Genomic DNA, 22147 nt, shown 5'->3' with positions numbered 1-22147 from the left:
GGTAGCCTGACTGCCATTAGGTACCGAGATGAGATCCTCAGACCCCTTGTGAGACCATATGCTGGTGCGGTTGGCCCTGGGTTCCTCCTAATGCAAGACAATGCTAGACCTCATGTGGCTGGAGTGGGTCAGCAGTTCCTGCAAGAGGAAGGCATTGATGCTATGGACTGGCCCGCCCGTTCCCCAGACCTGAATCCAATTGAGCACATCTGGGACATCATGTCTCGCTCCATCCACCAACGCCACGTTGCACCACAGACTGTCCAGGAGTTGGCGGATACTTTAGTCCAGGTCTGGGAGGAGATCCCTCAGGAGACCATCCGCCACCTCATCAGGAGCATGCCCAGGCATTGTAGGGAGGTCATACAGGCATGTGGAGGCCACACACACTACTGAGCCTCATTTTGACTTGTTTTAAGGACATTACATCAAAGTTGGATTAGCCTGTAGTGTGGTTTTCCACTTTAATTTTGAGTGTGACTCCAAATCCAGACCTCCATGGGTTGATACATTTTATTTCCATTGATAATTTTTGTGTGATTTGAATTGTCAGCACATTCAACTATGTAAAGAAAAAAGTATTTAATAAGAATATTTCATTCATTCAGATCTAGGATGTGTTATTTTAGTGTTCCCTTTATTTTTTTGAGCAGTGTATTTACACACAGAGGTTGGAATAATAGTGTGGAAATGATCATAATGCCCTTTTAGTGTAAGAGCTGTTTAAAAAGACTTCGAAATTAGTTAATAGACCGATAAGAGTTCCAAACTTCTCTGCCAATAGCGGATCATTTTCCGTTTTCCCTTCCCCACTCAGACCACTCCCAGACAGTCCTAGTCTTGTTTCAGAAATTGTTCTTTGCTAAGAATCATTTTTTGTGTCTTATTTAACATTTGAATGAAAAACAATCACAGTTGATATTGAGACAAAAACCGCTGCCATACTGTAGCGTTAAGGCACACACCTTGGAACTGTTGCCTTCTTTCTTAAACACTACTGTAGTACTTTTCAGAGGAACTTTTTCTCTTGCGTAAGGTCTAACTTTTAACACCTCCCTATTTACTAAAACACAGTCTGTGGTAGATAGCTGTTGGATTACAGGTCTTGCCTCAGTAACTGACTTCTACACATTAAGATTAAACGGAGAGAGACTGAGTGAGCGAGAGAAGGCAGTTTGGCAGTCTGTGACTTTCTCGCTCACGTCATGTGGCCCGCCATTTTTAGACCCGTTTAGACTGCCAGAGTCTCGCTGGTGCCATCTGGAGATTGGCAAGTGGCTCAGTGGCTGCTTGGGTATTCCTGAGGTGGCGGCATGGGGTTCCGGCTGGGTGGGCACGTGGTGGAGTGTGTGTGAGTGTGAGTGACAGAGGTGGGCAGGGACAGAGGGACGAGGGTAGAAAGCAGTCATCCAATGCCTAGTGATTGAATATTGAATGTGTGAGCTGGGAGCAGCCTCCTCTCCCAGCCCAGCCAGCCTGATCAGCTCTCAGCTCAGCGAGACAGCAGGCAGCAGGGAGTGGGAGACCAATGAGCAGCAATCACAGCAATCTATTTGATTTGACCAAGTTTAGGGAGGTGTTGAGACTGACAGCAAGGTTGTTCAGAATAGGAAAAGTTCCATAGCCACTGATAGCATGGCTAGTCAAGGTGTTAAGGCTGTGGGTCCCAAATGCCTCTGTCTATGTGAATATTATATTAGATGGTAATTATTCATGTGCTTGTCTCATTAAAGAACTCCTGGAGAAGACTCGGAGGAAGGAAAATGAGATGAGAAGTCTTCAGGTGAGCCAGAAACCCATGTTGGCCTTGCTCCTCTGTCTGAACAATGCAGCCAACACACAGACTGACCCTCAGAAAGAGTATCCTGTTATAGTACTAGTACTACCTCCTCTCTCTCTTCTATTAAACATCACTACACACCATCCCCAATCCAGCTATAACATCCTAAACCCCATGGCAGTCCTGTCCAGTCACACAGTCTGTTTTCCATTTTCTCCTCAAAGTGGTGTGTGTGTACTGGGGCCCATCTGTGTCTGTACGTGTGTGCACCTGCTATAATTAATCAGTCCCCTCGGACCCAGCCAGGCCTTTAATTAAGAAGAATGAGGAGTCGAGTTCAACCACACACTGCTGCCACCCAACAGCCAGCGCAGTCACAGGACGGGGGGAGGAGGGGGAGAGAGGGAGGGAATCTAGCAGGTGTGGGGATAGATGAGTGACAGGCCGATAAGACGCATCGCATCACTTATGCATCATTAGAGAACCAACATCACTCAGGAGCCAGATGAGAGGGAGGAGAGAGAGGAGCGTGTTCTCCACAGCTTCTTCTGTTCCGTCCCCTGTTGCTTGTTTATTGGCAATACACACGCCGTGCTGACTCACTGTTTAGTGGTTTAAACTTTGACACGCTTTCAGTCACTCATACACGTCTCTTGGTCATTAAACAATAAGTAACTGTGGTTCTTGTCTTCACAGGATCGTATATTGGATCTGGAGATGGTAAGATTTGATTGTTTATACACTACATGACCAAAAGAATGTGGACAGCTGCTCGTCGAACATCTCATTCCAAAATCATGGGCATTAATATGGAGTTGGTCCCCCTTTGCTGCTATAATAGCCTCCACTCTTTGGGGAAGGCTTGCCACTAGATGTTGGAACATTGCTGTGGGGACTTGCTTCCATTCAGCCACGGGCATTATTGAGGTACGGCACTGATGTTGGATGATTAGGCCTGGATCTTAGTCGGATTTCCAAGTCATCCCAAAGCTGTTCGATGGGGTTGAGGTCAGGGCTCTGCAGGCCAGTCAAATTCTTCCACACCGATCTCGACCAACCATTTATGTAGGGACCTCGCTTTATGCATGGGGCATTGTCATGCTGAAACAGGAAAGGACCTTTCCCAAACTGTTGCCACAAAGTTGGAAGCACAGAATTGTCTAAAATGTAATTGTATGCTGTAGCGTTAAGATTTCCCTTCACTAGAACTAAGGGGCCTATCCCGAACCATGAAAAACAGCCCCAGACCATTATTCCTCCTCCACCAAACTTTACAGTTGGCACTATGCATTGGGGCAGGTAGCATTCTCCTGGCATCCGCCAAAGCAGATTAGTCCGTTGGACTGCCAGATGGTGAAGCGCGATTCATCACTCCACAGAACGCGTTTCCACTGCTCCAGAGTCCAATAGCGGCGAGTTTACACCACTCCAGCCGACGCTTGGCATTGCACATGGTAATCTTGGGCCTGTGTGCGGCTGCTCGGCCATGGGAACCCATTTTTTGAAGCTGACTTTGCTTCCAGAGGCAGTTTGGAACTCTGTAGTGAGTGTTTCACTACGCTTCAGCACCCGGCGGTCCCGTTCTGTGAACTTGTGTGGCCTACCACTTCGCAGCTGAGCCGTTGTTGCTCCTAGACTTTTCCACTTCACAATAACAGCACTTACAGTTGACTGGGGCAGCTCTAGCAGGGCAGAAATTTGACGAACTGACTTGTTGGAAAGGTGGCATCCTATAACGGTACCACGTTGAAATTCACTGAGCTCTTCAGTAAGGCCATTTTTCTGAGTGTGCTTCCTTTAACATAGCCAACAAAACGTATTAACAGATATATGGCTTCCCTCTTGATAGCTTGATACTCAAACTAGAGAAGGTTTGTTTGTATACTCTGACTCCTAAGTTGAAGATGGTAAATTGTTAGTGATTGTTTTTATAGAAGTGCTGAGCATCATTCAATCACCATAAAGCTAACATGATCAGGTAAGGATCATTAGACAACGACTAGGGTCCACTGACTCAACAACAAACATTGACCCCAGGCAGGAGAATGTAAACACCCCACTCAAACATCCTTTATCACCCGCTCCATGTCACGTCAACCCAAACCGACAGACACATTCGTTAGGGATATCGAAAGGCCGTATTGACCTAAGAGTATTTATGGGCTGTGAAGCTATGAAGCGATCTGTGTTCTCTCTCTATCCATCACAATTATGTGTCGCGGCCGGCGGCCTCGACTTCAATTAGCTTTAATAAAAACCCTGCGAAGCCCATCCATTCAGATAATTCCTGCTTACTGCTACAACACTGTGGCACAGGGTATTGACCTGTGTGTGTATGTACAGTGCATTCGGAAAGTATTCAGACCCCTTTTCCACATTTTGTTACGTTTTAGCCTTGTTCTCAAACGGATTAAATAAAAATTGTTCCTCATCAATCTACACACAATACCCCATAATGACAAACAGAAAACAGGTTTTTAGAATTTTTTTGCTAAATTATAAAAAACATTACATAAGTATTCAGACCCTTTGCTATTGAGTTCGGGTGCATACTTTTTCGATTGATCATCATTGAGATGTTTCTACAACTTGATTGGAGTCCACCTGTAATAAATTAAATTCAGGATTTGGAAAGGCACACTCCTGTCTATACAGTGGGGTAAAAAAGTATTTAGTCAGCCACCAATTGTGAAAGTTCTCCCACTTAAAAAGATGAGAGAGGCCTGTAATTTTCTTCATAGGTACACTTCAACTATGACAGACAAAATGAGAAAAAAAATCCAGAAAATCACATTGTAGGATTTTTAATGAATTTATTTGCAAATTATGGTGGAAAATAAGTATTTGGTCAATAACAAACAAGCAAGATTTCTGGCTCTCACAGACCTGTAACTTCTTCTTTAAGAGGCTCCTCTGTCCTCCACTCGTTACCTGTATTAATGGCACCTGTTTGAACTTGTTATCAGTATAAAAGACACCTGTCCACAACCTCAAACAGTCACACTCCAAACTCCACTATGGCCAAGACCAAAGAGCTGTCAAAGGACACCAGAAACAAAATTGTAGACCTGCACCAGGCTGGGAAGACTGAATCTGCAATATGTAAGCAGCTTGGTTTGAAGAAATCAACTGTGGGAGCAATTATTAGGAAATGGAAGACTTACAAGACCACTGATAATCTCCCTCGATCTGGAGCTCCACGCAAGATCTCACACCGTGGGGTCAAAATGATCACAAGAACGGTGAGCAAAAATCCCAGAACCACACGGGGGGACCTAGTGAATGACCTGCAGAGAGCTGGGACCAAAGTAACAAAGCCTACCATCAGTAACACACTACTCCGCCAGGGACTCAAATCCTGCAGTGCCAGACGTGTCCCCCTGCTTAAGCCAGTACATGTCCAGGCCCGTCTGAAGTTTGCTAGAGAGCATTTGGATGATCCAGAAGAAGATTGGGAGAATGTCATATGGTCAGATGAAACCAAAATATAACTTTTTGGTAAAAACTCAACTCGTCGTGTTTGGAGGACAAAGAATGCTGAGTTGCATCCAAAGAACACCATACCTACTGTGAAGCATGGGGGTGGAAACATCATGCTTTGGGGCTGTTTTTCTGCAAAGGGACCAGGACGACTGATCGGTGTAAAGGAAAGAATGAATGGGGCCATGTATCGTGAGATTTTGAGTAAAAACCTCCTTCCATCAATAAGGGCATTGAAGATGAAACGTGGCTGGGTCTTTCAGCATGACAATGATCCCAAACACACTGCCCGGGCAACGAAGGAGTGGCTTCGTAAGAAGCATTTCAAGGTCCTGGAGTGGCCTAGCCAGTCTCCAGATCTCAACCCCATAGAAAATCTTTGGAGGGAGTTGAAAGTCCGTGTTGCCCAGCAACAGCCCCAAAACATCACTGCTCTAGAGGAGATCTGCATGGAGGAATGGGCCAAAATACCAGCAACAGTGTGTGAAAACCTTGTGAAGACTTACAGAAAACGTTTGACCTCTGTCATTGCCAACAAAGGGTATATAACAAAGTATTGAGATACACTTTTGTTATTGACCAAATACTTATTTTCCACCATAATTTGCAAATAAATTCATAAAAAAATGTACAATGTGATTTTCTGGATTTTTTTTTCTCATTTTGTCTGTCATAGTGGAAGTGTACCTATGATGAAAATTACAGGCCTCTCTCATCTTTTTAAGTGGGAAAACTTGCACAATTGGTGGCTGACTAAATACTTTTTTGCCCCAGTATATATAAGGTCCCACAATTGACAGTGCATGTTAGAGCCAAACCCTGATGAGAAGAATGGGAGAAACTCCCCAAATACAAGTGTGCCAAGCTTGTAGCGCCATACCCAAGACGGCTCCAGGCTGCAATCACTGCCAAAGGTGCTTTAGCAAAGTACTGAGTAAAGGGTCTGAATACCTATGCAAATGTAATATTTCCTTTTTTTAATATACATTTGCAGAAATTTCACAACTAGTTTTTGCTTTGTCATTGTGGGGTATTGTGTGTAGATTGATGAGGGGGAAAAAACTATTTAATCAATTTAGAATAGGGCTGTAACGTAACAAAATGTGGAAAAAGTCAAGGGGCCTGAATACTTTCCGAATGTACTGTACAGTATGTGTGCGCGTACCTGCATGCCGTGGCTGATTCATCATGCAGTGAGCGGGGTTTCACGGTTGCGTCACTACCGCGGCGATCAGCGGAGCAGTCTGTGTAATGTTCTCCAACAGCCCGGCTCTTTAATGTCTCAAAAACATACAGGCCGAGTCCCAGATGGCACCCTACTCTCTACATAGTGTACTACTTGTCAAAAGTAGTGCACTATAAAGGGGATAGTGTGTCATTTGGGACAAAACCGCAGTCTGAATAGAATGGAATACAATACAGGCCTGTCTGTCTAATATGATGTGGCAATAATAATACAACCCTAGATGACAATTGCTTTTTGTTTTGTCTTCGTATAACGGGTTGTCAGTGGAGCTACTTCGATTGTCATCTTGCAAATGCTGTCTTTCTGTAGACCTATGCCTTCAAAGTATTCATACTTCTTGACTTATTCCACATTTTGTTGTGTTACAGCCTGAATTTATAATTGATTCATTACATAACAAAAATTCACCCATCTACACACCAATACCAAATAATGACAATATGAAAACATGTTTTTGGAACAAATTGATGGAAAATGAAATGCGTAAGTATTCACACCCGAGTCAAACTTTGTAGAAGCTCCTTTGGCAGCGATTACAGCTTTGAGTCTTTCTGTGTAAGTCTCTTAAGAGCTTTCCACACCTGGAGATTGCAACATCTGCCCAATATTCTTTTCGAGATTCTGCAAGCTCTGTCCAAATTGTTGTTGATCATTGCTAGACAACCATTTTCAGGTCTTACCATAGATTTATAATATTAGATTTAAGTCAAAACTGCAACTTGGCCACTCAGGAACATTCATTGTCTTCTTGGTAAGCAACTCCAGTGTAGATTTGGCCTTGTGTTATAGGTTATTGTCATGTGTCTAGTGGAAAGCAGACTGAACCAAGTTCTCCTCTAGGATTTTGCCTGTGCTTAGCCCCATTCCATTTATTTTTATCTTGAAAAACTCCCCAGTCCTTAACGATGACAAGCATACCCATAAACTGATGCAGCCACCACAGTGTTTGAAAATATGGAGAGTCGTACTCAGTAATGTGTTGTATTGGATTTGCCCCAAACATAACACCTCGTAATCAGGACAAAAAGTTATTTTTTTTTGCCACATTTTTTGCAGTATTACTTCAGTGCCTTGTTGCAAACAGGATGCATGTTTTGTAATATTATTATTCTGTACAGGCTTCCTTTTCACTCTGTCGTTTAGGTTAGTATTGTGGATTAACTACAATGTGTTGATCCATCCTCAGTTTTCTCCAATCACAGCCATTAAACTCTAAACTGTTTTAAAGTCACCATTGGCCTCATGGTGAAAACCTTGTGCAGTTTCCTTCATCTGGCATCTGAGTGAGGAAGGACGCCTGTATCTTTGTAGTGACTGGGCGTATTGATACACCATCCAATGTGTAATTAAAAACTTCACCATGCTCAAAGGGATAAGTCAGTATCTGCTTTTTTATTTACCCATCTACCAGTAGGTGCTCTTTGCGAGGCATTGGAAAACCTCCCTGGTCTTTGTGTGTGTGTGGTACAGAGATAAAGTAGTCATTCAAAAATCATGTTAAACACTATTATTGCACACAGAGTGAGTCCATGAAACTTATTATGTGACTTGCCAAGCACATATTAACTCCTGGACATATTTAGGCTTGGCATAACAAAGGGGTGGAATGCTTATTGACTCAAGACATTTCAGCTTTTCATTTTTAATTCATTTGTAAAAATGTCCCAAAAACATAATTCCACTTTGACATTATGGAGTATATTGTGTAGGCCAGTGATGAAAAAAATTGCAATTTAATCCATGTTAAATTCAGGCTGTAACACAACAAAATGTGGAAAAAGTCAACGGGTGTGAATCCTTTCTGAAGCCACTGTGCATGTACTGTGTAGGAAATAAATACCAACACAATGCACTTTCCTAGTATCACTAGTTCATTTAAGCCAACTTATAGCAGCCTACTGCTGTTGTCAGAGCTTTTTTAGTACATTGTGTGACAGTACAATAAAGCCTTTTGAATTGACATGAATTGTAGTTGGATACAGCACCGTGCGGTGTTGTATTGTGGGTAAAGCTAATGTGCAGTATATTAACCTCGTTGTATTCCTTTATCTATTCAGAGCACCAGGCTGGCGGTGGATCACCTGGAGTCAGTCCCTGAGAAGCTGTGTCTGCTGGACAACTTCAAAGACCTGGAGGTGAGGCTCACTGGGGAGACCTGGGATGTACCGAATATATGGAATATTGTTCCACGAAATTAGGGCCTTTTGCATCCCTTTTGATATTTTAAGTAGAAATTGTGCACAAATATTGAATTTTAAAAGCTTGTTATATTAAATGTGCCCTTTAATATAGACCATATGGGAAATTCCATAAATCTCATATGAAAAAAATACTTGCTAAAATGACTAAATTCTGCATTTTGACATGTCCCTCTGTGCTACCTCTGTGACTTCTAGGAAGATTTTATCCAACTTAACACCAACATTTCTCCCAATTTTCCACCATCATTGTAAAGCCCTAATTAATTTGTTGCTTTGACAAAGTCATTTCTGAAGATGATTATTTATTTGTGATTTATTTTAAGGTAAATAAATCATCAGGATTTTGAAGCCCTTTATCTACTTACCCAGATTCAGATGAACTTGTGGATACCATTTTCCTTCACACTGGACACAGAGACATGGTGTTACAAATGGAGTTCATCTGACTCTAGGGAAGTAGATAAAGGGCTTCATTGCCAAAATCCCCATGTATCCCTTCGAGGTCAACCCTATTACGTGAACTGAACTCTCGTTTTAATATGGTGAAACTATTCCTTTTGAAGTATTTTTTTCTCCCCAAAAGAGACATTGAACACCTCATAGTGAAATCATAGTGTAAAAGCAGGTGAACTGGTTCTATTCTTTTTGGCCATTTTCCCATGTTTTGTGGTGGGAAACTGAGCGGGTCGAGCATAACACGTCAACCCTGTTACCCACAGATAGACACGCTAGAAATGTTTTAGCAATTACATTTTTTTTTGTGAAGCTTACATTCAATTGCCCCTCCCTGTTGCACACAACAAGCTTCCACGGCTGATTTTAAAATGTAGTCATCAACCCTGTTACGGTCAACCCTATTACTTTCTGTAGGAATTATTATAGTCATTCTTTTATTTAACCTCTTGAGATGGGGGAAAAAAAGTGTTTTTTGTTTATGACAGAATGTTAAAATGAGGTGAAATTAAACTTTTTCACCAAGTTAGACTACTCAAACGGCATCTAATTGGTGGAACGACCCATATGTCCAGAAGGGAGACCTGCGGCCTGGGTCTTTCTATGTGTTTAATCTCTTCTGAATCTTATTGACACCAACCTAGGTGTCTATCGAACCTGATCCTAGATCTGTGCAACTTCAACTCCAAACGGGTTTTGTGATGAGTTCCATTTTGTGCCTGGTTTGTGTAGTGATTGACTATTTCCATGTTGTTTATATAGGAGTCTCAGCGGCAGAAGGAGTTGGTGGAACAACGTTACATTAAATACAAAGAGATCGTTGGAGTCCTGCAGCACCAGCTGGATGAGTCCAAACGACAGATACAGGAGTGCAGGGTACTTGACTACATTACCCACAGTGCACTCTATGTATATGCTACATCAAATATCAGCTTTATGATACCTAGAAGCCCAAAACGAGACTGTGCCACTCTGCAATTTCAACACTTGGCCTGTTCAAAGAGTACTTTGTACTCTTACTCCCAGAGCCATCCAGCCTATGACACCTTCTGAGTACACTGGTGTATCGTTGGTCCACAACTGGCATTTGCATTTAGTATGAATATTCCAAGCCAATGTTGGCAAACACAACTGACAGAGTGAGACGGAGGGTAGTAACTTCCAATCAGTCCTAATCATCATATTTATCTTCTCACGCGGCCAACAGAGAAACATTGCATTGTTGACAGCAGATTGCCATCAGTGTGTCTATTCCGCCCGCAAAGCAGCCACACACACACACACACACACACACACACACACACACACACACACACACACACACACACACACACACACACACACACACACACACACACACACACACACACACACACACACACACAGCAGCCACATCGAAGCCCGTTTTTAAAGTGCATTAATCTGCCAGACGACTCTGCTGCGACGCCAAACGACTCCCGTGTTGATCCATAAGTGCTGATTGCATTAGTGCCTAATAGCACGGCGCCCACCAGGAGTTCATTTAAAGAAAGTAGAATAAAGAAAAGTCTTCATCTACTTAGCTTTCACTTTGATTGCAGTTAGCGGCAATCTGTTTCAGTACAGAATGCTGATAGTGTCCATTCTCATTTAACGCTGGTCCTGGGGACCCACAGGATAAGCACAGACCGGAGCTTTTTTGCAGCCCAGCATTTTAACAACTCGAAGACGAGTTGCTTAGTTTAATCCGTCGTGCTAGTGCTGGACTGGAACAAAACTCTGGTCGCCCTGTTGGCTCACCCAGGACAAAGACTGAAAGAGCGCTGCTCGGGAATACATTTCACAAAAGGTTGGATGTTATGCCAGTTTGCAGTGTGTGTACTCAAGACTGTACCCTCTTCCAGGATGACAGGTTGGACGCTACAACGCAGAGCATTCGATTGACTTCTCTCTCCTCCTCCATAAGAGGCCCTAGCGCTCTCTTCACCAGCTCCATGCTCACTGACACCACGTGTGAGTACCCAGCCGCAATGTTCACCTCTCGTCTCCTCTCGAAGAGTCCATGATTGTGATGTGTGGTTGTTTTACCTCCTTCAGTCGACTGCGCTGATTGTAAGCGCGTCTGCTAAATCACTCAGATATGTCTCGGACTCTAATGTAAAGAAACTCTGTGAAGAAGCATTGCGCTAAAAGGCCCTAAAACATATCAAAAAATGTCAAACATGACTCTTAATAGGTTGTGCTTAGTGTTGTAACTCCTCCCTTTCTCCCTGTGATCCTTAGCTCCACACAAACACCTGGCCTCTCCAGACTGCACTCTGGACTATAGCCTTTCTCTGGACCGCCGAGCCTCTCCTGCTGTCAACGGTGCCCACCCTCACTCCGTCTCCGTCCACCTCAACAGTAACACATAGTGCCCACCCTCACTCCGTCTCCGACCACCTCAACAGTAACACATAGTGCCCACCCTCACTCCGTCTCCGACCACCTCAACAGTAACACATAGTGCCCACCCTCACTCCGTCTCCGACCACCTCAACAGTAACACATAGTGCCCACCATCAGGGAGTCACACTGGTTACATACATGTATTCATCAACAAGCTTTTCATTACAGAGTTGGATAGAGGGCTCACACAGAAGTGCGTTTTAACATGGGCATAGAGGCGATAATAGCAAAGGTAGTGGTGGGCCCTCTTTTTAACTCTATGCCTTACTGACAGTACAATCATCACCCAACTCTATGCAGTACCGTGGTTGCAAAGCATCACCACAACGGTCTTCCGTGAATACCTCAACCAAAAAACAGCCAACCCTTCCAAGCTGCGTAACTAGCAGCCAACCTAGAAAACAGCTAGCATGAAGCCAAGCATACATACTAAGTGCGATTGTGATAAGTAAAACAGGGTTAAACCTAGTGGAAGGTTCATAGCACATAGCTTGGGGTGTCTTATAAGAGAACCACCAAATTTAGCACTGTGAAAGACGATTGCAGCTTTTTTTATGAACCGATATTTATGAAGATTTTTCATTGCCTGTTACTTTGTGCAAAGAAAGCAGGCACAGCTTAAAGAACCCATGAAGTTTGACTGAAAATAGATTGAAGAACCAGTGATAAAGCCAAGATAGGTCAACATTCCAACATGTCATACTAACGTTACATTTCTATACGTATTTCAACACTCAAAACACTTCTCTGAAAAACACTATTTTAAGCCCCAATGTTTACCTTTTTTAGTGACAGTTTTTGTACTCTGGTGTTATCATGCCAATGTGTTTTATCTGAACAGATTAGATGTGATGATTATATTTATGCTGACATTCTGTGAAAGTTGTGCTGCCGTTTTAACTTCATGTAGCCCATGCATTAACAATATATTATTATTATTTTCAACAGACTTGACAAGTCACAAGGAGTTTGTTTTTATATTGGACTGTTTTTACCACTACCGTCATTTTTTATTTAAAAGATGTACTTTTATGCATTTGTGGAAATACGTTTTTATTTGTAAAGAAGAAGAAAAATGCCAATAAGCACAATATATGTATATTTTTATGAAATGTAGAAAAGAATATATGCAATAAACAAATCTCCACAGATCTGTAAGGATCATTTCCCCTGAGCCCTGGTCTCATCCATTTCAAAATGAAGTGTTGTTTCCTTAGGCTCCTAAGTCTCTATGGTATGTCAATCGCTGTTGCCTTGGTCCATCTGTTGAGAAAATGACTCGTAGCATGGGCTTATGTTTGTAGGTTTATATGGCCACTACAGCCTTATTTCAGCTTCAATTTACATTTACCAAATACATTTGTACAGAAGATCCGATACATATCTGCTGTACAGTGAAAACAAGTCGCTAGAAAGTTCCGTGTCTTTTCAATTTCGAGTTATTGTATTAATGTCCTATGTTCTGCACATAAGATTTCACACCTCGGACCACATGTAGCTATGCTGTCTCTTTCCCTCAGGGACTTGCGTAGCAGCCACATCCTCAACCTTTCAAAGCTGAATACTGTACTTTCATATATTGCTGTCTCTGTAAACTTCACTGATGAATGTCTTTGTTGATCAAAACTTCTCTACAGTGCATTCGGAAAGTATTCAGACCCCTTGACTTTTTCCACATTTTGTTACGTTACAGCCTTATTTTAAGATATAATCAATTGTTTTTTCCCCCTCATCCATCTACACACAATACCCCATAATGACAAAGCAAAAACAGGTTTTTAGAAATGTGTGCAAATTTATTACAAATAAAAAACCTAAATATCACATGTACATACAGTACCAGTCAAAAGTTTGGACACACCTACTCATTCAAGGGTTTTTCTTTATTTTTACTATTTCTACATTGTAGAATAATGGCGAAGACATCAAAACTATGAAATAACACATGGAATCATGTAGTAACCAAAAAAGTGTTAAACAAATCTAATTCCATTTTATATTTTGAGATTCTTCAAAGTAGCCACCCTTTGCTTCTCTCAACCAGCTTCACCTGGAATGCTTTTCCAACAGTCTTGAAGGAATTCCAACATATGCTGAGCACTTGGCTGCTTTTCCTTCACTCCAACTCATCCAAACCATCTCAATTGGGTTTGAGTTCGGGTGATTGTGGAGGCCAGGTCATCTGATGCAACACTTTCCTTCTTGGTCAAATAGCTCTTACACAGCCTGGAGGTGTGTTGGGTCATTGTCCTGTTGAAAAACAAATTAGTCCCACTAAGCGCAAACCAGATTGGATGGCGTATCACTGCAGAATGCTGTAGTAGCCGTGCTGGTTAAGTGTGCCTTGAATTCTAAATAAATCACAGACAGTGTCACCAGCAAAGCACCCCCACACCATCACCCCTCCTCCATGCTTCAGGGTGGGAACCACACGTGGAGATCATCCGTTCACCTACTCTGCATCTCACAAAGACAGCGGTTGGAACCAAAAATATCACATTCGAACTCATCAGACTAAAGGAAATATTTCCACCGGTCTGAGGTCCTGAGCGCTCTAGAGCAGGTTTCATCAAGGATATCTCTGTACTTTGCGCCATTCATCTTTCCCTCGATCTTGACTAGTCTCCCAGTCCCTGCTGCTGAAAAACATCCCCACAGAATGATGCTGCCACCACAATGCTTCACCGTAGGGATGGTGCCAATTTTCCTCCAGATGTGTCGCTTGGCATTCAGGCCAAATAGTTTAATCATGGTTTCATCAGACCAGAGAATCTTGTTTCTCATGGTCATAGTCCTTTAGGTGCCTTTTGGCAAACTCCAAGCGGGCTGTCATGTGCCTTTTACTGAGGAGTGGCTTCCATTGGGCCACTCAACTATATCACCGCCTGATTGGTGGAGTGCTGCAGAGATAGTTCTGGAAGGTTATCCCATCTACACAGAGGAACTCTGGAACTCTGTCAGAATGACCATCGGGTTCTTGGTCACCTCCCTGAACAAGGCCTTTCTCTCCCAATTGCTCAGTTTTGCCAGGCGGCTAGCTCTAGGAAGAGACTTGGTGGTTCAGAACTTCTTCCATTTAAGAATGATGGAGGCCACTGTGTTTTTGGGGACCAAACATTTTGTGGTACCCTTCCCCAGATCTGTGCCTCAACACAACCCTGACTCGGAACTACAGACAATTTCTTCGACCTCATGGTTTGGTTTTTGCTCTGACATGCATTGTCAACTGTTGGACCTTATATAGACAGGTGTGCCTTTCCAAATCATGTCCAATGAATTGAATTTACCACAGGTGGACTCCAATCAAGTTGTAAAAACATCTCAAGGAGGATCAATGGAAACAGGATTCATCTGAGTTCAATTTCAAGTCTCATAGCAAAGGGTCTGAATACTTATATAAGGTATTTCTGTTTTTATTTAATACATTTGCACAAATTTATAAAAAACTGTTTTCACTTTGTCATTATGGGGTATTGTGTATAGATTGAGGATTTTTATTTTTTATTTAATCCATTTTAGGATAAGGCTGTAACAAAGAAATGTAGAAAAAGTCAAGGGGTCTGAATATGTTCTGAATGCACTGTAAATGGACTGAACTGTTATATAATTCATATTCGTGTTTTAAATTGAACGACAGGCCTTGGCTCTGAATATTCTGAGGCTGTAGGTCCATAACCTACAGTTAAAATAATTTGGAAGTCTTCTGTTACCGTTGAGTGGTGAAGGTTCACTGACGTCTAGTGTATTGGTCTTTTCTGAAGCTCTTACAAACCCTTTCAAAAGGACTTTCTCTCAATTACATGGACTGTCAGCTTTTAGGTCTTAGTTTTTAGTTTTTTTTTAGGTCTTAGGCCAAGTACACTGAATACTCCTGTGAAAAAATGACTGTACAGGAGAGAGCTCTTCTGGAAGATTCTAACACATTTGCTCTATCATGGGGTTGTTTTGTTATTATCTGTAATCATCCTTTTTGTATTGATTTTATTTTCAGTACAGAGCAAACAGAATATTGCTCTGCATAACACCAAACTGAAGAATGAATTTAACATATTCCCCTTTATGATATTCTACACAGCTAGCAGTTCTAGGGAGATTATGTATTTTTTAATGTTACCCATAATGTTCCCCTTTGAGTGTCCAGTTTTCCGTAGATTAGTATCTATCTATAGGCAGGTTTCCATTGACCCAGGTTTATTTGATGAAAGCAATATCATTAAAAAAGTCATTGGGACGTGTAATGGAAATGGCAGATACAGTGTCTTCAGAAAGTATTCATAACCAATGATTTATTCCACATTTTGTGTTACAGCCTGAATTCAAAATATGTACAGTTGAAGTCAGAAGTTTACATACACTTAGGTTGGAGTCATTAAAAATGGTTTTTCAACCACTCCACAAATGTATTGTTAACAGACTGGTTTTGGCAAGTAGGTTAGGACATCTACTTTGTGCATGACACAAGTCATTTTTTCAACAATTGTTTACAGACAGATTATTTAACTTATAATTCATTGTGTTACAATTCCAGTGGGTCAGAAGTTTACATACTGTCCACTAAGTTGACTGTGCCTTTAAACAGCTTGGAAAATTCCAGAAAATTATATGGCTTTAAAAGCTTCTGATAGGCTAATTGACATAATTTGAGTCAATTGGAGAAGTACCTGTGAATGTATTTCAAGGCCTACATTCAAACTCAGTGCCTCTTTGCTTGATATCATGGGAAAATCTAAAGAAATGAGCCAAGACTGGTTCATCCTTGGGAGCAGTTTCCAAACACCTGAAGTTACCACGTTCATCTGTACATTCAATAGTAAGCAATTATTAACACCATGGGACCACGTAGCCATCATACCACTCAGGAAGGAGACACGTTCTGTCTCCTAGAGATGGACGTACTTTGGTGTGAAAAGTGCAAATCAATCCCAGAACAACAGCAAAGGACCTTGTGAAGATGCTGGAGGAAACAGGTACAAAAGTATCTATATCCACAATGAAACGAGTCCTATATCGACATAACCTGAAAGGCCGCTCAGCAAGGAAGAAGCCACTGCTCCAAAACCGCCAAAAAGCCAGACTACGGTTTGCAACTGCACATGGGGACAAAGATTGTAGTTTTTGGAGAAATGTCCTCTGGTCTGATGAAACAAAAATAGAACTGTTTGGCCATAATGAGCATCGTTATGTTTGGAGGAAAAAGGGGGAGGCTTGCAAGCCGAAGAACACATCCCAACCGTGAAGCACGGGGGTGGCAGCATCATGTTGTGGGGGTGCTTTGCTGCAGGAGGAACTGGTGCACTTCACAAAATAGATGGCATCATGAGGCAGGACAATTATGTGGATATATTGAAGCAACATATCAAGACATCAGTCAGGAAGTAAAAGCTTGGTCGCAAATGAGTCTTCCAAATGGACAATGACCCCCAAGTATACTTCCAAAGTTGTGGCAAAATGGCTTAAGGACACCAAAGTCAAGGTATTGGAGTGGCCATCACAAAGCTTTGACCTCAATCATATAGAAAATTTGTGGGCAGAACTGAAAAAGTGTGTGAGCAAGGAGGCCTACAAACCTGACTCAGTTACACCAGCTCTGTCAGGCGGAATGGGCCAAAATTCACCCAACTTATTGTGGGAAGCTTGTGGAAGGCTACCCGAAACGTTTGACCCAAGTTAAACAATTTAAAGGCAATGCTACCAAATACTAATTGAGTGTATGTAAACTTCTGACCCACTGGAAATGTGATGAAAGAAATAAAAGCTGAAATAAATAATTCTCTCTACTATTATTCTGACACTTCACATTCTTAAAATAAAGTGGTGATCCTAACTGACATAAGACAGGGAATGTTTACTAGGATTAAATGTCAGGAATTGTGAAAAACTGAGTTTAAATGTATTTTGCTAAGGTGTATGTATTCTTCCGACTTCAACTGTAAATAAATGCAAAATTCAACCATCTACACACAATACCCCATAATGACAAAGTGAAAACAAGGTTTTAGATTTTTTTGGTGTATTGAAAGTGAAATACAGAACTAACTCATTTACATAGGAATTCACACCTCTTTGCTATGACACTCCAAATTGAGCTCGGTGCCTCCAATTTCCTTTGATCACCCTTGACATGTCAATACACACAACTTGATTGGAGTCCACCTGTGGCCAATTCAATTGTTTGGACATGATTTAGAAAGAAACACACCTGTCTATATAAGGTCCCACAGTTGATGTGCAGAAACTACACAATGAAGTCCAAGGAATTGTCTGTAGATATCTGAGATAGAATTGTGACGAGGCATATACAGTGGGGCAAAAAAGTATTTAGTCAGCCACCAATTGTGCAAGTTCTCCCACTTTAAAAGATGAGAGAAGCCTGTAATTTTCATCATAGGTACACTTCAACTATGACAGACAAAATGAGAAGATAGGATTTTTAAATTATGGTGGAAAATAAGTATTTGGTCAATAACAAAAATGTATCTCAATACTTTGTTATATACCCTTGGTTGGCAATGACAGAGGTCAAACGTTTTCTGTAAGTCTTCACAAGGTTTTCACACACTGTTGCTGGTATTTTGGCCCATTCCTCCATGCAGATCTCCTCTAGAGCAGTGATGTTTTGGGGCTGTTGCTGGGCAACATGGACTTTCAACTCCCTCCAAAGATTTTCTATGGGGTTGAGATCTGGAGACTGGCTAGGCCACTCCAGGACCTTGAAATGCTTCTTACGAAGCCACTCCTTCGTTGCCCGGGCGGTGTGTTTGGGATCATTGTCATGCTGAAAGACCCAGCCACGTTTCATCTTCAATGCCCTTGCTGATGGTAGGCTTTGTTACTTTGGTCCCAGCTCTCTGCAGGTCATTCACTAGGTCCCCCCGTGTGGTTCTGGGATTTTTGCTCACCGTTCTTGTGATAATTTTGACCCCACGGGGTGAGATCTTGCGTGGAGCCCCAGATCAAGGGAGATTATCAGTGGTCTTGTATGTCTATCATTTCCTAATAATTGCTGACACAGTTGATTTCTTCAAACCAAGCTGCTTACATATTGCAGATTCAGTCTTCCCAGCCTGGTGCAGGTCTACAATTTTGTTTCTGGTGTCCTCTGACAGCTCTTTGGTCTTGGCCATAGTGGAGTTTGGAGTGTGACTGTTTGAGGTTGTGGACATGTGTCTTTTATACTGATAACAAGTTCAAACAGGTGCCATTAATACAGGTAACGAGTGGAGGACAGAGGAGCCTCTTAAAGAAGAAGTTACAGGTCTGTGAGAGCCAGAAATCTTGCTTGTTTGTAGGTGACCAAATACTTATTTTCCACCATAATTTGCAAATAAATTCATTAAAAATGAAATGGGATTTTCTGGATTTTTTTTCTCATTTTGTCTGTCATAGTTGAAGTGTACCTATGATGACAATTACAAGCCTCTCTCATATTTTTAAGTGGGAGAACTTGCACAATTGGTGGCTGACTAAATACTTTTTTGCCCCACTGTATGTGGGGAAGGGTATAAAACTATTTCTAGAGAGTTTCCAAGAGCACAGTGGTCTCCATCATTGGTAAATGGAACAAATATGAAACTACCCAGACTACGTAGAGCTGGCCGTCCCATCAAACTGAGGAACCGAGCAAGAAGGACCTTAGTCAGGGAGGTGACCAAGAACCCAATGAGCACTGACAAAACTACAGAGTTCCTTGCCTGAGATGAGAGAACCTGCCAGAAGGACAACAGTCTCTACAGTTCTTCACCAATCTGGGCTTTGTGGGAGAGTGGCCAGACGGACGCTACTTCTGTGAAAAAGGCACACGTGAAAGACAGATCATAAGGCAAAAGATTCTGTGATCTGATGAGACAAAAATGTAAAACTTTGGCCTGAATGCAAACCAGGCGATGCTCATCACCTATCAGTCTGTAACACAACAACATGTGGAATAAGTCAATGGATATGAATACTTTCTGAAGGCACTGTATAGGATTACTGTTCTAAATTTCAATTTTTTTATCTGTTGGCTGGGGTGGATTTTTCTTATGTCTAACTTCCTCTATTTTGCAACAAACGATGATAAACTGTTTTTCAAATAAATTATGAATAATTTTTAAGGTATGCGGGGCACGTGATGTTATTATGCAACTATAAAGCTCTACTCCACATTTAATTCTAATTACCTTCATCTTGAAAATGATTTTGTTCAACTATAAAAAATGATGTTTCTTTGCAGGACAAGGATTAGGATTAGCCAATTATTGCATTCTATCAATGCTGGGTTCCGAGGCTACCTGAGACATGACACAGATAGGTGGGAGGGTATATAGGCTGTCGCCAATTTATTCATGCTCAATTTTCCTACATGGGCAATTGAAACACTTCACTGCTACATTTTTATTTTACACTGTAGGTGTGACGTCATTACGTCCAGCTGTTTTTATTGACACATGATAGTTCATTGGAAATGCACCCTAACAGGAAAATGTATTTTATTTTTATTACACCTTTTTCGTGATATCCAATTGGTAGTTACAGTCTTGTCCCATCGCTGCATCTCCGCTACGGACTCAGGAGAGGCGAAGGTCGATAGCCGTGCGTCCTCCCCGAAACACGACCTGCCAAGCCACACTGCTTCTTGTCACACTGCTCGCTTAACCCGGAAGCCAGCCACACCAATGTGTGGGATGAAACACTGTCCTGCTAGCAACTGGTCACAGCTTGCAGGCGCCCGGGCCGCCACAAGGAGTCACTAGAGCGCAATGGGATAAGGCCAACCTCTCCCCTAACCCGGACGACGCTGGGCCAATTGTGCGCCGCCTCATGGGCCTCCTGGTCACGGCCAGCTGTGACACAGCCTGCGATTCTGTGCCTTAGACCGCTGCGCCACTCGGGGCGCCCCCTAACAGGCAAATGTTGCATCTATTTTCTATGCAAACTTTCTTAACATCAACAAAAAAAATCACTGGACAAGTTAATTGAAACATACAGTGCCTTATTCATACCCCTTGACTTATTCCACATTTTCTTGTGTTACAGCCTGAATTAAAAATGTATATTTAAAAAAAAAAGAAGGTATAACTCACCCATCTACACAATACCTCTGAATGACAAAGTGAAAACATGTTTATACAGAAATATCTAATTTATATACCTATTCACACCCCTGAGTCAATACACATTAGAATCACCTTTCACAGTGATTACAGCTGTGAGTTTCTCTGAGTAAGTCTCTTAAGAGCTTTGCACACCTGGATTGTACAATATTCTTCAAGCTCTGTCAAGTTGGTTGTTGATCATTGCTAGACCATAGATTTTCAAGCCAATATAAGTCAGCACTGTAACTAGGCCACTCAGGAACATTCACTGTCTTTTTGGTAAGCAACTTGGCATTGTGTTGTAGATTATTGTCCTGCTGAAAGGTGAAATTGTCTCCCAGTGTCAGATGGAAACAGACTAAACCAGGTTTTCCTCTATGATTTTGCCTGTTCTTAGCTCTATTCTGTTTCTTTTTATCCCCCCAAAACTCCCCAGTTCCTTACTGATGAAAAGCAAACCCATAACATGATGCAGCCACCACCATTCTTGAAAATATGAAGAGTGGTACTCATTGATGTGTTGTGTTGGATTTGCCCCAAACAATGCTTTGTATTCAGGACATAAAGTTTTTATGCAATATTACTTTGGTGCCTTGTTGCAACCAAGATGCATGTTTTGGAATATTTTTATTCTGTACAGGCTTCCTTCATTTCACTCTGTCATTTAGGTTAGTATTGTGGAGTAACTACAATGTTGTTGATCCATCCTCAGTTTTTTCCTATCACCGCCATTAAACTCTGTAACTGTTTTAAAGTCACCATTGGACTCGTGTGGAAATCCCTGAGCTGCTTCCTTCCTCTCCGGCAACTGAGTTAGGAAGGATGCCTGTATCTTTGTAGTGACTGGGTGTATTGATACACCATCCAATGTGTAATTCATCATTTCACCATGCTCAAAGGGATAAGTCAATTTCTGCTTTAACCTTTTTTACCCATCTACCAGTAGGTGCCCTTTGCGCGGGATTGGAAAACCTCCCTTGAGATTGTGGTTGAATCTTTGTTTGAAATTCACTGCTCGACCGAGGGACTTAACAGATAGTTTTATGTGTGGGTTACAGATATGAGGTTGTCATATTTTTGGGGGTAAAACACTATTATGTGACTTGATAACCAAATGTTTACTCCTGAACATATTTAGTCTTGGCATAACAATGGGGTTGAATACTTCTTGACTCAAGATGTTTCAGCTTTTCATTTGTAAAAAAAAATCTAAAAACATAATTCCATTTTGACATTATGGGCTATTGTGTGTAGGACAGTGCCACAAAATGTCAATGTAATCCATTTGAAATTCAGGCTTTTTGAAAACCTTCTGAGAACCTTTATAGCACGTTTTGGCGTTAGAGTTAGGAGAACATTCCCTTGATGTCAGACAGAACATATCCAGAACGTTACCTTGTTCTCAGAATATACAACCTTAACGTTTTACGGGACGTTGCAAGAACATTCACGTCTCATTTCCGTGGGTTAGGAGAATATTCCGTCA

At 41.8% G+C, this 22147-nt stretch overlaps 1 protein-coding gene across 1 annotated transcript in view; it reads left to right on the top strand.

The window, feature by feature from the left end:
* LOC129817781 (centrosomal protein of 128 kDa-like) overlaps positions 1 to 12755 on the top strand; it is a 40656-nt gene extending 27901 nt beyond the window's left edge. Inside the window, exons 20-25 of the mRNA XM_055873339.1 lie at positions 1734 to 1783; positions 2477 to 2500; positions 8564 to 8641; positions 9923 to 10036; positions 11044 to 11152; positions 11423 to 12755. Coding sequence (XP_055729314.1) covers positions 1734 to 1783; positions 2477 to 2500; positions 8564 to 8641; positions 9923 to 10036; positions 11044 to 11152; positions 11423 to 11553 — 506 coding nt within the window. The 3' untranslated portion in view covers positions 11554 to 12755. The remainder of the gene's footprint in view (positions 1 to 1733; positions 1784 to 2476; positions 2501 to 8563; positions 8642 to 9922; positions 10037 to 11043; positions 11153 to 11422) is intronic.
* Positions 12756 to 22147: the final 9392 nt, after the last annotated feature.

The sequence above is a fragment of the Salvelinus fontinalis genome, chromosome 20 (genome assembly GCF_029448725.1).
Source record: "Salvelinus fontinalis isolate EN_2023a chromosome 20, ASM2944872v1, whole genome shotgun sequence".
Taxonomy (NCBI): Eukaryota; Metazoa; Chordata; class Actinopteri; order Salmoniformes; family Salmonidae; genus Salvelinus; species Salvelinus fontinalis.
This window is presented reverse-complemented; position numbering and strand designations above follow the sequence as displayed.